Raw genomic sequence first — 14,714 nt, forward strand, 5'->3', positions numbered from 1 at the left:
CAGCCAAGGTGCAATGATGCAACACAATATGAGTCACTCACATCCAGTGTAACTGCAAGCAGATATCTCTGTGAGCAAGTAGCAAAAAGCCAGAATAGTTTTTATCGGTAGGAAAATAAGTATCTGAGCAACTCAAATGTCCTTTTAATGTCATGAATTATTTAGTACAAAGCCTTACTGGATTGTCAGCTGAATTTCAACAGTGCTCTATGCTCTTAGTCATTCTTAGTGATGGGAAAATGAAGCTTCAAATTTGTTTCTAAAACCACTTGGTGTATTTTTTTTTTTTACTCGTCCAGGTGGCACTGTTGGTTAAAGAAACTAATTTATGAAATGGTAAGTCACTGTGCTTTCAGCCCAATGTTGAACAGAAAGTGCCATCTAGAGGAGTCCAAAAAATACAACAACTGGTTTATGAAGCTTATTTGAAGCTTTGTTTTGCCATCACTGCCAATTAGGACAGGTCACATTTTACTTTTGCATGGAAAAACCACTGGGAACTAATCACCTGATGGCAAGTTCCTTCAGCCTGTTCTTGACTTTAGCTTTTACTTTTTCATTGTCCCATTCTGTTTACTAATTATACTTGTGAGTTTTAAGATTAATTAAATAGAACACAATTCTTATCCTAGTTGAGAGGGAATGTCTTCGTTCCTCACGCTGAGTTTGAATTTCTGTCCCATAGCGGAATTTTCTAAAAATATCCAAGAGTGAAGCTTTTTTGTTTTTATTCCAAATCAGCAACACCATCTTTGTTTTTCAGCAGCCATAAAAGGGAAAAGGTTTTCAGTCTTTGTTCTCGTTGTCAGCACTTGCTGGTATGTTGAGAAACCTATTCCCACACGGAGAATAAGATTCCACAAAATGTTATTTTATGATGCTTCATTTCCATCGGCATCTCTCCACAGTAAGGTCCACAGTGGCTCAGGGGGGTCTTGTTGGTTACAGAAGACCTTTTTTTTTTAAATGTCAGGATTTCTTTTTACAGCAAGAAACATGCTCACCTCAGAAAATATAAAACCCACTTCTGACATTTTATTTACTTTCAACAGCAGACAAAATTATAGCCCTCGTCATTTTATGTCATTATGTCATTTTAACCATTCAAGACATTTGTGTATCTAAAAATCCACCAATTTTGCATAACTGAAGCTTAATGGGGGCACACTTTCCTAAAGTTGATGTACCTAATGATATGGCCAATGAGTAATTGTTGATGATTCACCGTACTGTATGTTCCATGAAGTCAATAATAAATGGGTACATGAGTGCACCCTTTGGTAAACAGCAACAAGACCACCAGTGTGGTAACAACAGCATTAATCATCAAACACATTCTCTAGTTATGTGGTTACCGCCACATAACTTTGGGCTACCAGGATAAAGTCAGTGCGCAATATCCCTGCCTCACCCTCAAGAATTACAGACAACCATTTGTAACATTGTGTTTAGAGCCCCAGAGACTCTGCAAAACAACAAATTTCAACATTCAATCTGTAAAATCATTTGGTGTGCGGTTAAACATACTGGAAGCAGTCGGTGATGCATCAGTGTTAGGAAATGACCAACATACCATTGTCAGTGACACACAAAGACTTTTTTTTTTTTTTTTTACTCCCACTCCCTGCAGAAGGATGAGCTGGATGACATTCCGATCGAACTGAGCAAAGTGCAAAGCGTCAAGGTAAGCCTCAGCAGTACCCGGCGCTCTTCGGTTAAATCAGGGCACGCGTCAATCCGGTTCTCTTTAGACTGTCTCAATTGTTTGTCAGGTGGTGGCCAAGAAGCGGCGGGATCGGGGTCTACCGCGAGCTTTTGAGATCTTCACAGACAATAAGACGTATGTACTGAAGGCCCAGGATGAGAAGCACGCTGAGGAGTGGCTGCAGTGCATCAACGTGGCCGTGGCTCAGGCTAGAGAGCGAGAAAACAGAGAGGCCACAACCTACCTGTGACCTGACCGCACCACCTTCAGCTTTACAGCTCACCTGAGCTTTTATGGAAGCGCACACATATTAATCAATATGTTGAAATGTGTAAGCAAAGTGCAACAGAAAGCAGCGCTCAGTATAAAAAAAAAAAAAACCAGGATTACTCATTTTGAAAACAAGGCTAGCCAACTGACACTTTCATTAAATATGCAGTATTACATTCTAGAAATGATATTGAGAATATACCAGCAATAGAAAAACTGTGGTAAGCAACTTGAATCATGTCTGTATTTCCAAATAGAACTTGATTGGAATGAAGCAAACCAAATGAGCTGATATATTGTATCCTGTCGTAATAACCAAAATAAATGCAAGTGTGTGTGCATGTGTGAACCCTACATGTAAAATTCCTTACATTTTAATAGTTGTCAATGAACCAATTAATCGATTATTTAATAAGATGATTAATGATTACATTTAACTAACCAATTTTAGGGACAAACGACAAAATGAATGGACGAAATATTACAGGATTCTTGATGAGCCAAATTCAAAGCAGAGCTGACCGTATGTGGCCCAAGGGCGTACTTTGCAAACCCCTGTTGTGGACACAACCCCATAGTTTGAGTTTTATTTCATATTCTTGGAAGGCAAAGCGATTATTTCAAATGTCAAAATATGCCTTAAATGTGTATGTAATACGAGGTGTGCAAGTGACACATTTGATATTTTCTTTTCTTCTGCTTTCTATTTGTTTCAAAGAGAGCAGTTCATATTACTGTCTCATAAATAGTCATCTATTTTGAAAATTCTCACGAGGGTCGGTGCAGTGGTCAAGTTGCTTTTCTTTGCTGTCTGGAGTGGGATATTTTGGGGTGTCTCAAAGCCTATCTTGATGTTTTGCGGCAAAGTCAAAGTTTTTGCCTCATAGTTGAGTGACTATGTGCAAGAAAAATTGCAATAAATCAGCTGTTTTGTTGCTATTGATTGTGCTATTGATTGATTGCAACAACCTCCTTCAAAGATGTTAACCTGTTAAAATCTTGTTTTAAGATTGTGCCTGCTTCACATTTCCCAGGTTTTGGCCTGTCTTGTAGCACACGTGAGGTTTTTTAGATTGTGCCTGCTTCACATTTCCCAGCTTTCGGCCTGTCTTGAAGCACACGAGAGATTTTTTTTTGTTTGTTTTCTTTTTTATACATAACACACATCTCAAACTGTCACCTTAATAAAACCGATCAACTGTGTTTAACTGCGCATCTGTCTCACATATCTGAGGTTCTGGGTCCGACTCTTGCCGCTGGCCTTTTTGTGTGGAGTTGATATGACCTCCTTCTACATGATAGATTGAACTTGATCACTTTTAGGGCATTCAACCATTTAGGTTCCACTGCACTTCAATATCTTCACTTCAAATCTTAGTGCAACAGCTGGAACCCAGCTAACTGCAGACATAACATCGGCTCAGATTACCTATGTTGCATTCTATTTACCCATTTCCCCTCACCACCTCCTAGAATCAAAATCAGTGTTCAGTCAGTACCATCATTTTGGTAGAAACGTTATACCATTTAGATGCAATCTAAGTTCAGTGAGATGTTGGTGGGGGTGGGAGGTGGGATGAAAAAATATATGGACTGAGACTTTGGGTTCAGAAAAACATTTTGTAATGTCAGATGCCACTGATGTTGGAAAAGTTCTCTTGTAGTTCATCCCAAGGGCTTCATCAAGTTCTTCCACAACAATCAAACTCATTCAAGGATGACTTTGTGGAACGCTTTAGATAGGCTGATTGATCCATTTTCCATAGAGCAGGTGTGTCAGGGTGGTGGTGGTGGTGGTGGTGGGGTGGGGGGGCTCAAGAAAACAGACCAAAATCCAGATGTTGGGCTAAAAGCACTGATTTACCATTTCTTTCTTTCTTTACCCCAACAGTGCCATCTTTTGCTTTTAAATACAATTGCTTCATAAAGCAAGTTTAAAGCTTCATTTTCCCATCACCAAACTGTTCAATTAGCCCAACATGCATGTTAAAAGAAATCTAAACAAGTGCAAAAAGTCCACACAGGAAGGTCTGAACTGAGATTCAAACCCCCAAACTTTATAGCTGTGAGGCAAACTTCCTAACCACCATTGCCATTTTAACATCAAATATATTTTTGGGCACTACAATTAGTTATTTTAATAGGTCAAAGTGCTATTTATTTTGTATAAATGAATCAATCATGTGTATAAAGACTACTGAATGAAATTGTCTTCCAGTTTTTCTCTTGATTTGAATCTTGAGGATTGTGAAATATCATGATTATGTGCACGTTGCCTTTTCTCAGCAGAGTTCATCAATAAATCTGTGATGGTGCAATCAATGATGCATGAAGCATGTTTTTTTTAGTGCACAATACGTACTCAGGATGCAAGAATGTGGTCAGGGTCCCCTCACATTACATCAAACCTGAAACATAAATTTGAAAATGCAATCCAATCATGGTCACTTATTAATCTAGGTGGTTCAAATACAGGAGATACAGACCTTGTCACATTTTTTTTTTTTGCATAAACCAGTAATTGAGCATCTAGGAAACAAGCTGGACACCCCACTACAAACGAGTAGCGACAGTGCCCTCTAGCGAATATTTACATAACTGCATTTTTCCACGGTGACAAAATTGCACGTAGCTGGCTTTTACTCTTCGCATCACAATTATCCACACTGGCATTTAGACTCATCTGTTTTATTACAAAAGAAAGACTATTTGCCATTCAAGTAGCGGGACATGTACACTCAGACTTTCAGGTAGTAGAGAAAAAAAGTCCAAACACAATTCAGTGCTGTAACTCATTTATTGAATAAAAATAGGACATGAATATGTGTAGACTAAAACCAGTGTAACCAGTTGACAGCCCAAAGCGTTTAAATTAAATTTAATCACAATGTAAAGAATATGAATAACTGGTCAACAGCAAAACTGTTCTTTGGAAACTATTTAAAAAATGTAAACCTTGGGGACAAAGACCTGCCTACAGCATTTTGCTTTCCTGAATTGTTTTATTTGACATTTTTCGTCCTTGCTATCCACTGCGCAGATCGCTTTAAAAAATTAAAGCATTGACATTCCACCCATGGACATCTCCAACTTTACACTGTAAATAGATGCTTTGCTACTGTACATGTGAATCTGATAGGGCAGGGCTATGTGGGACATTTTGTCTGGCCAGTCAGGCGTTGTCGCACAAAGTCCACATTGAAGCTAAATGTTAGCTGGTGTGTGACATGAATAGAGGACTCGACACACAGCGTGTTGGCTTCTGGGAACAAATTTGACACGAGAACCGTTTTCTACATGTCAACACAAATGTATCAAAATCAACATTCCATTCAAACAAAGACATCTTTTGAGTCAAATAAAGGATGCGTTTGAGAAACCCCAAACGTCAACGCTGGCTTTGACACTCCTTAAAATATTTACAATTTGGAAAAGTTTTGTTGCCGATGCGAGTGTCAGCGTCTGTGTCGTCCGTGTCCTGAATGTCCACCGCTACTGCTGTGATGTTTGCCTTTGTGACCACGCTCGCGCTCCCTGTCCCTGTCGTAAGAGCGCGATCTCTCCCCATCTCTCCTGTCTCCTCGATGTCCGCCGCTGCGCTCGTGTTTGTGTTTCTTTGAAGTCGTGTCGAAGGCCCCGCCGCGATCTCTGTCCCGGTCTCTTTCCCTCTCTCGATCCCGCTCCCTGTCGGCTCTGAGGGGCGTGCGGGAGCGGGACCGAGAACGCGAGCGTTTCCTCTTGTGGCCCCCGCCGTTGTGGCGGCCGCCGCTCTTGGAGTCACTGTTGCCATGGTGGGCGGCCTTGGCTTTGAGGTGGGGGAGGAAGGGCGAGGGGGGGTGTCTCCGGGGCGAGGGACTCCGGCTGTGGGATCGCGAGCGTGAGCGAGAACTGTACGTCCCTGAGCGACTACGTCGGCTGTTGTAACTGCAAAAAATCGGGAGGGGAATGGAGTGTCACAACAGACGTGACACGTGACAGACACACGTGTGTGTGTGTGTGTGTGTGTGTGTGTGTGTGTGTGTTGACTTACTGCCTGCGAGGGGAATGCGATCTGGAACGTGAACGCGTTCTGGATCGCGAACGGCTGCCACTCCGACTGTTCCTCACAATCTTTGCCTCCTTCCGCATTCTGATAAGATGGTGAAAAAGATGGTTAGAAAAGAATTCAGGGAACTTAATTTATGACAAACGTACCAATCTAAACACCACAGAAGATTTGTAACGAAAGGAACAGCAAGTGTTTTGACTAGAGACATTCATCTTGAATTTGATTAAGTTAAATCACTATTATTGTGTCACAGCAGCTTTTCTTACCCATTGTGTGGGCTTTTTGTCATCTGTGTGCGGTTGTCTGTCTCCTTCTTTACAGCTTTAACTGTTTGGCTGTTGGGGGACTTCTCTTCCACTTTGACCACATTTGGAGAACAAGGTTTTGAGGAGGGCGAGAAACTCCCCAGAGTGGTCAATGCTGGGGTGCCATCTGGATTCAACCCTTTGGCCTTCAACTTGGCTTCAGCCAAGCAAACCTTCCTCCGGTCCACCTCTTTTTCCAGCTGCTCATAGTTGGGCTGTGAAACAAGTTACACCGTCAGTCAACACACTGAGCATTGGAATAGGACCAGTACATTTTAGACCCACTAAATGTTCTATTGCACCACTTTTCTTTTCTTCCTAGTACTGTTATTGGTACATTAAGGTATGAACCCAAGACAAATGTTTTACCTTCTTCCTTGTGTAGAGTTTAAGGGTGGTGATGCAGACCTCTTTAATGTCATCATCACTTGCTCCAAACAGCATGTACCACTGAGGTTTGTTGGGCAGGGGGATCTGGGGAGAAAATGGAGTTACCTCAAAATTCTACAGAAGCCACCCGCATGCCAGCGTATGAGGAGAAAAATACTTTTGCTTATCTGTACTCCTAACAAAGACCAAAATGTGAGTGAAGCCATGCTGATTGGACCCTTTTTAATCTCTGTGGTAAGATGTCAATAAAGTGAATAAAACAAAAGGTGGATTCTTGAGTATGCCACACCGACCAAACCAGAAGACTCGGAATAGGAAGCCCCAAGGTAACCGGGACACAGTAACCATTCTAAGGCAGCTGCAAATGTATATCGAACGCGAGCAGTGTAGTACTTTAGAATCTACCAGACCTGCAAAAGTGTGCAGTAGTCTGTTTAACTTCCTTTTGTGCCTCGACTGCCTGGAGAAACCAGTCCAACATGACATCAGTCAGGTTACATTTTCTTCATGTAGAGATTAAGCAGAACTAACAGGTAAATCCAGAGTACAGATTAGCAAAGAATATTTTCTCATAACATGGCACAGAAGGGCCACGTATGATTTCAAAGCACTTTTTTTTTTATCCTCACCTGCAGAGCTCGGGCAGCAAGGAATATGCAGGCACATGCAATGGTCTCTGCCTGGAACCTTACAAAGACGTTGGTCCTCAAACTGTCATTCATGTAATTCCTTTAAAGACAAAGAAGAGCAAACAAAAACATAGCATCTTCTCTAAACAAAGCCACTATGTTAGTCATTTTTCTAGATGGAGACTCCCTCGACATAAATCCAGCTATTGCAGAATGCAGTGGTACCGCAAAAGGGAACACTAAAGCCAGTTTACATGCCCATGCAAAATTTACTTTTAATACTAGAAATTAAGGGCATTACTTTCGCATCAACAAGGACTAGATTTGCAGCAAGGAACTGGACTTTTGTTGGCAGTTTCTGAAAATTTCCTGGATTTGTCTACATCTACAGGAGACTCTAAGTAAATTAGTAGTTAGGTGTCATATTTGGAGACCACCACCATCAGCCATGGACGACTGATCACAAATAAGTGTTAATGTTTGGCACGGTGGCTTGTTTTCGTGCCTTTTTACTTTCGAGTTTTGCTTCCACTGGCTCCCTAAAGTCATCAGGCTTTACCAAACAAAAATAATTGATTTAGATATGACTAGTGACAAGCGCCCACTGCAGATTTAGATGACCCATATTACATTTTTTCGTGCCAGCTACACTTGTTACTTGTGATTAAAACATGTGCTCTGACTTTTTATACTTTCACCAAAATATCAAAATCAGATCAGTCGACTTTTAACTTGTTACAATAATTTAACTTTGGCTAAGGTTTTAATGGTGGTAACTCTGGAATAACTGATTCCATACGAGATCTTGATCGGAAATCCAACTTGGAAAGTCAAATTTGCTGTACCACTGTATAGCAGAAGCTGAAATGTCGAGCTGCTAAGATCCCCGAATAGCTAGAGTATAAGTTAAACGTGGGGTCTGTAATGTTTAACTTTGCCCATTTCTCTCTGGGGTGTTCACGGCAGTGGTGTTTGTCACATAATTTCCATCTGAAGACCTGCCAGCCTTACACGACACCTTGCCATGAGCAGATGAGGTGATGACACATGCCATGGGAACATGCACACGTTTTAGATGTATCAAATGTATCGACGCCACAGTTGCCACATTCAGATTGTTAGATCTGAAGGGACCAGGAAGCAAAAGCATTGAAGGTCGGTCGACATGCACAGAAGCTAGTTCTGGGGAAGCCAGCGGTGTGCAAGCTTACGAGGCCAAACTTTTGTCATCGTAATTCATTATCCAAATCAGACTTGGAGACAAGACTATGATCAGAGGATTGCTGCCTTGGATGAAATTGCTGTGCCCAAAAAAAAAAAATTTGCACACTTGATATTTCAAAGGATAAACAAAAAGTGGTGATATTCAAAAATGGGATGTATATCGGGCAAAAACATGAGTAATCAATGTCATTGGAAGACAGACAAAAAAGGATTAAAACAAAACGTAGTCTAAGAGGAGCAAAATGGTAAAATGCAACTGAACAAACCTGAAAACCGACCCTCACAAAAATTTAATAATTGGCCAGGCAAAAATGGAAAAAAAATCTTTGCTATGTTCCTCCTCCATTCAACATGTTTTCCATCATCTAGAAGACACTGATGTTCAGCACGCTCAGCTGTTACAGTCTAATTAAGGAACCATAAGATACTTCAATGGCTCAGCATTAAAACTATGCCAACAACATGCTAACTGTGTTGAATTATGACTGCTGCAGAACAAGAAGGGTCCCGGAAGGCAAAACCTGAGAACTGGATCCGCCTGCAAAACAGACATGTCTGGACAACACGTCAGTTTGGGACATGACATGCTATACTAATAAGTTTTTACCTGCTCCAAAAACTAACTTTGGTCAATACTCAGTAAGAGTAAACTAGAATGTAATAAAAATATGGTAACAATGTGGTCCTAAGAGCCTTGGCACAAAGAAAAATACAAATCCTTGTGGAGAGCCAAGAGAAAATAAGACGATGTAGGCTGTTGGGAAAGGCCCCAGCGAGCGCGCCCCCTTCAACGAGTCTCAGCATTGGGACTGGCTGTGCGGAGAGGGGCAGCCAGCCAAAGGGGGGAGGCTTCCTGAGGTCATGTGGTTGGAGGAGGCAGAGTTCAGAGGTTCTTTATGTGACTTACCAGCACGGACTACCCTTTAATCAAAGAGTAGAGAGAAAGGACAAAGTTAAATCACGCTCCCTGACACCATCAACAATTTACAGCACGTGTGAGACGTCACAGGGGTGCAATAATACAAATTGCAGCAATACGTGAACTGGAGCAAATGGGAGTAAACCTGGGCAAAAGGTTTCAATGTGCCTAAAAACGTCAAGGATTCCTAAATGGCACTTTCCACCAAAATAGGCTTACAATGATGTCCTAGGACAAAATCAGGTGGCCTTTTAAACGTTTCAACGGTTCATCTTTAGCCCAGGTCTGTGTCAGTCTGCTGAAACTTGTCTCTGATACAAGAGAGGAAGTGGCTTAAGGTGAGGTGGAAAACAAAAATGAAACTTACCAGGCAGTCTGGACCAGCGTTTGGTTCTTTTCACACTCCAGGACTTGCAAGTACATGACAATTATCTAGACAGACGAAAGGGGAGAAACACATTTTATAAAATGCTGTCATGGGGAATTGCCTCCAAAACTAGACTGGTAAGTTTTGCTATCATGTGTTGGGTGTAACCTCACCTTGTGCGGACGCTTGACATGCACACAGAAGCCCAGTTCCTTGAGAATACGCCGCTCAGCTTTGATGACTTGATTTTTGGTGTTTATGTAGTTCTGATCAAGAATCAATGAACTTGGAGTCCTGGTTTAAAATGGAATCAAAATAAAAGCCTCCCCTTCCATTGAGAATCTCAAACCCACCCAAAAGAAAAAGCCCTTCTGTTTAGATGTACTCTCGGTTCTTTTCTTTTTTCCCAATTCCAACCAACTCTCAGCAGTTTTGTTTAGTTAACTGCATGCCTGACAGTCTGCTGGGGTTTGATGACTCCTGTGGTTCTGAAAGCTTTTAGGATCTGTCGCTGTCAACCTCAATCACAGCCTGTCACAGCATTGAAATATCAGCCATGGTCGTTGCACACAACACTTAAAACTATGCAGTCCTCTTGATAGCTAACAACTTAAAATCACCTCATTTAAGTTATACAAGTTTTGAGCGAGCATGAGCATACGACATTCTTATTTAGGTAGAAAACAAATGATTCAATGAGCCATTGAAATGTTTTCTAAGTGATTTCAAAAGCAAATTGAGTCAAGACAGTATATACTGTATGTATGTAACCACTCAAACTGGTATTTCTACTCCAACTACAGCAAAAAAAATATAAGAATTATTAGTAATATTGACTTGCAACAAATAGGTTCAGCTACTTAATGAACTGAAAGAGATGCGAGAATTACAGGCATTCAAAGAACTCGTGCTAAAATTCAACTATTACACATCTAAAAATGTGACTACCAAACTCATCACGATGAAGCTGATGCACTGAATCTAATACAATCGCAATGACTTATGCAATCAGTTAGTGGCTAAACTGTATGAAATTGGCTTATTTTGGCAACGAACAAGGCGATATTCCAAGAATAGCCGTAAATGACAGCTAGTGAAAGGGATTTTGAGCTAACTGCACATAAAAAAAAATGCATGGTAGGCAGTAGTCAAAAGAGAACTACATTACCCAACTGTCTGGAGATTGACGCACAGATACCCAAAGCTTAAGACTGAACCACAGAAGTCTTCAAGGTGCCCAGGGGGCCAAGGACCTTCGGCCAGCCTGTCATCCCCGATCCCAGTGCCCCGAGGTGGCGCAGACCACGGGCGTCTCCCACAGGAAGGGGCCTGGGCGAGGAGATAGGCCCCCTTGGATCATGGTTGTCATGCCGACTGCTTCATCTTACGTACCATTCCACATCACCCAGGGTTTGGTAAATGTAGCTGGTCGCTGTTAGTTGGTTGCAAGGGAAAAAAGAAGCCAAGTTAATGCCGAGGTCTTATAGTACTGCCAAGAACACACTTCTTATTCAAACTAATAATCATACTGCAAAAGCAGTAGTCATAAGATGCTCTTGAGTTTTGGGGAGATGCAAATTTAGGTGGTAGTCAAAATTTAAGTGTTACATCTGCAAATGTACACTTGTGGGGTGAAATACTGCAAAGTATAAACATAGATTCAGAGTACAATGATAAACAGAAGGGCACTTTAACAAAACAATAAAACGAAGAAAAAAAACCTCAGCAAAATTAATACAATGAAACATCTTCGACAAGAACAGAAATATTTTTACAGGATGCCTCCAGTAAAAAAATCTGGTACTTACTTTTTTACTCTAATCTGCTTCAAGTGATGAAAAACGTTGATAACGTCTCTTAATCGCCTGGGTGCTTCTTCAATCTTGGAGGCCAAGTAAATACAAGCCATTGCAACAATCTAAATACAAGATGAAGCACAAGGTTGCAAGAAAAGGGTGGTAGAAAACCAGACAATAACATCGGGAAAATAACCACGTGTAAAAACAGCATAACAGTGTTGTTTATTTAAAACAACAGTTATTTAGTTATTTTTGGTTCAAGCGCATTGCGGAAATTATCCGAAAACAGTCCAAGGAATGATTAAGCCGCGTTTGAACGTGTCCAACATGGCGCCCGCCAACGTTACACCAACGATACGCTAGCATGAGACGGCACCAGCGGCCCGACAGCCTAACAACACACAACACGACTTACCTCGAAACTATGCTTGACGAAAGACTTGGAGTAAAAGAATCGATGAAACAGCACTTGCCCAGTTGCCATCGCCACCTGTTGAAAACATAAATACATACAAGTTTTTATAGGGGGTGCCTTCGAAATAGCACAATGGAGCGACGCCATTTTGACTGCACCACGCCAGCGACATAGCAAGCTAACGGCTAACAGGCCGTGACTTATTTTCGACACCGCGACTCCAAAACATAAGACGGCTTTCAAAAGAATTGAGGCGATTAACCTGTGGTAAACGGAGTAGAATGCCCGCCGATTGAATCAGCTCACATCCCAAAATGCGAAGGTCGGTTTCCGTGTGTAGGTCGAGGCCGTCAAGCATTGACGGCGTCGGAGAGAGCCTTTCCTCGGGGATGAGCGAGTTGTCGATCGTAAGGTACACTTCGGAATAAACTTTATCACCAATGAGGATGCCATCGTTGTTTGTTGACGTGGTTGAAGACACAGAAAGTGGACCTGCGGCCATGTTCATTCGGAAAAAAAATCGTCTTCGGCGGGGGTGATCAGCCAGCCACAAGACAGAACAGGGTGCCGAACTAGAAGAGTGACGTCACAAAGCTGCTGGGGCGCAGACGTTAGTGTACATCCGAGGCGAAAAGTAGTTTCGCAACGTTAGTATAAAACGCAGCTTGCGTTTAATTGTAGAATCAAGGATTTTCCAGTGCGACTCAAATTTGTAAATGTATACGTGTTTAGATTCTAAAAATAATTTGTGATTTTTTTTTAGTCTGTATGTTTGGCAATGACAACAATTGGTGGGGCGTTCTATTATTTTAGAAATGAGGTCACTGTGGGGCAAGCATTCAACTTTGATAGTAATCAATTCTTTAATTAATTTATTAGGAGTGTTTTAATCAAATCATACTGTCCTTCCCGACAAAAAATAAAATAGTGTTACGTGATTACAGTCCTACGGAAGAGGGGGGCCAGTGAAGAAAAAAAAAGAGGGGGGGTAACAGATTCTGATTTTTTTTTCTCAGAATTCTGACTTTAAAGTGGGAATTCTCCGTACTCTTCCGTTCAGTCCTAGTCCTATTGATGTACGAATCATTAAACATTATTTGCCAATTCAAACATAAAGCAAAAAAAAAAAAAAAACGTTTAAACTACTTTTAAATTATTAAATTACTTCCATCCATCTAATCACTTCTTCTCCCTTTGAACTGTTCGGGAGTCTGTTAAAGTGGGAGTTCATGCTTGGGAGTCTGTTAAAGTGGGAGTTCAGTTTAAGTCAAAGAACATTGACTTTTTGGTTAACAATTTAAATTTTTGTGAAACAATTTATTCACATATGCAAAATACCTCAAAACAAAGCCCCACATGAACAGTCGGAAGAATGATCTCAAGCTATAAGAAAAATTACATGACTGACAAAAATGCCCAGAGACTACTTTCTATAATGGTCCTTTATGCTCTTCTTGTATGAGATCATCACAATATAATTCTTTATTTAGTTTCTATAATATTATTTTCTCTTTTTTTCCATGTTTTTTTTCTTATTTCTTGTTGCTGTTTCAACTTTGTTTCCACTAGAAAAGTTCTATGACAATGTTTGCCTTAAATGTTTGTATTTGGAAATTGTGCAATTTCAAAAAGTTAACGTACACCCAAACTAGCTTGAGGAAGCGGAAGTCCCAATTACTCAAATGACGTATGTTACGGGAAGTTTCAGACTTTTTACTTTCACCTCTGGTCCATATCCATCCGCTGATACTTTCCTCCACTCCGTGACAATCGTCATTAATTTCATAACCTCATGTTTAATGCGTTATTTAATACCTGTATTATTGCATCTTCGTCATAACGTGTTATACTATTGCTAGTATTGACTAATTATATAAAACCATTTTAAATCATTATGAGTTTAGGTGATCAATGCAGTACAAAATGTTCTGAACAATGCGTGGCCCGAGGCGTTGCAGTGCTTCTGGACAGCCAGCAGAGAGAACCAGCGACCCAACATTGCGTGTATTGCAACAGTGGACAGCTTTTGAATTCACAACATTGAAGACAGACGCGGATCGGCAGTCAGCACGCAGTGTTCGAATCTCGATTTCTTTTGTGCTTACGTTGTTGGGGTCAGTTTTCCCACGTGTGGTTATTCATAGACCCCATATATTGTCCAGAAATGTCTACATGCATCCCCAAGTGATTGACTGGCGACCAGTCCAGGGTCGGGCACTGCCTCGCCCAAAATCAAACTGGGTTAGGTTTTATCCCACCCGAGTCACTATTGAGGAGAAATGCAATAGAAAATACACTTACATTCTTTTTTTTCCCCATGTCGAGTTGAATCCAAATGTTCAGTGCACATTTCTTGTTAAACAAAACAATCTAGATAAAACATCACACCATTTAGTTGAAGCTGTTATTTGCATGTTGCCATATATAATCACAGTGATGTGACTGTGTACTCTTAAAACAACCAGTAGACAATAGAGGTAACATGGTGGGCAGTTTTAATAGAAGTACCATTTGGACCTTATCGTAATGTGAAAAATATTCGGTCTGTTTGAGGCAACTGTAAGATAAGCCCTAATCACTCACTACAGGGAAAACATGGAATAATACACACCTGCACATGTTTTATCTGTTTCATTAGCACAC

General features: G+C 40.9%; 2 protein-coding genes across 3 annotated transcripts in view; one reads left to right on the top strand and one right to left on the bottom strand.

Moving 5' to 3' along the window:
* The window catches only part of veph1 (ventricular zone expressed PH domain-containing 1), a 43,646-nt gene extending 40,732 nt beyond the window's left edge, over positions 1–2,914 (top strand). Inside the window, exons 14-15 of one of the 2 annotated variants that reach the window (XM_088381664.1) lie at positions 1,631–1,684; positions 1,752–2,914. In XM_088381664.1, the coding sequence (XP_088237790.1) occupies positions 1,631–1,684; positions 1,752–1,955 (258 nt within the window). In that variant the 3' untranslated portion in view covers positions 1,956–2,914. The remainder of the gene's footprint in view (positions 1–1,630; positions 1,685–1,751) is intronic. The other variant, XM_088381665.1, reaches the window with a different exon arrangement.
* Positions 2,915–4,753: 1,839 nt separating this feature from the next.
* ccnl1a (cyclin L1a) lies at positions 4,754–12,671 on the bottom strand. The gene is made up of 10 exons (XM_088381184.1): positions 12,334–12,671; positions 12,072–12,146; positions 11,666–11,775; positions 10,031–10,151; positions 9,858–9,922; positions 7,348–7,447; positions 6,698–6,802; positions 6,290–6,543; positions 6,006–6,104; positions 4,754–5,899 (listed from the first exon to the last, which is right to left on the bottom strand). The coding sequence occupies exons 1-10, from the start codon at positions 12,577–12,579 to the stop codon at positions 5,431–5,433; spliced, it is 1,644 nt and encodes a 547-aa protein (XP_088237310.1). The 5' UTR covers positions 12,580–12,671; the 3' UTR covers positions 4,754–5,430.
* Between the last annotated feature and the right edge of the window lie 2,043 nt (positions 12,672–14,714).

The sequence above is a fragment of the Syngnathus floridae genome, chromosome 7, assembly GCF_059516105.1.
Source record: "Syngnathus floridae isolate MCC-2025c chromosome 7, RoL_Sflo_1.0, whole genome shotgun sequence".
Classification (NCBI taxonomy): domain Eukaryota; kingdom Metazoa; phylum Chordata; class Actinopteri; order Syngnathiformes; family Syngnathidae; genus Syngnathus; species Syngnathus floridae.

Coding starts and splice junctions, on each gene's coding strand:
- ccnl1a (XM_088381184.1), bottom strand. CDS start 12,579: ATGAACATGGCCGCAGGTCCACTTTCTGTGTCTTCAACCACGTCAACA. Junction 6,544..6,697: donor AACTCTACACAAGGAAGAAG/GTAAAACATTTG, acceptor CTTGTTTCACAG/CCCAACTATGAGCAGCTGGA. Junction 6,105..6,289: donor ACAAAAAGCCCACACAATGG/GTAAGAAAAGCT, acceptor CCATCTTATCAG/AATGCGGAAGGAGGCAAAGA.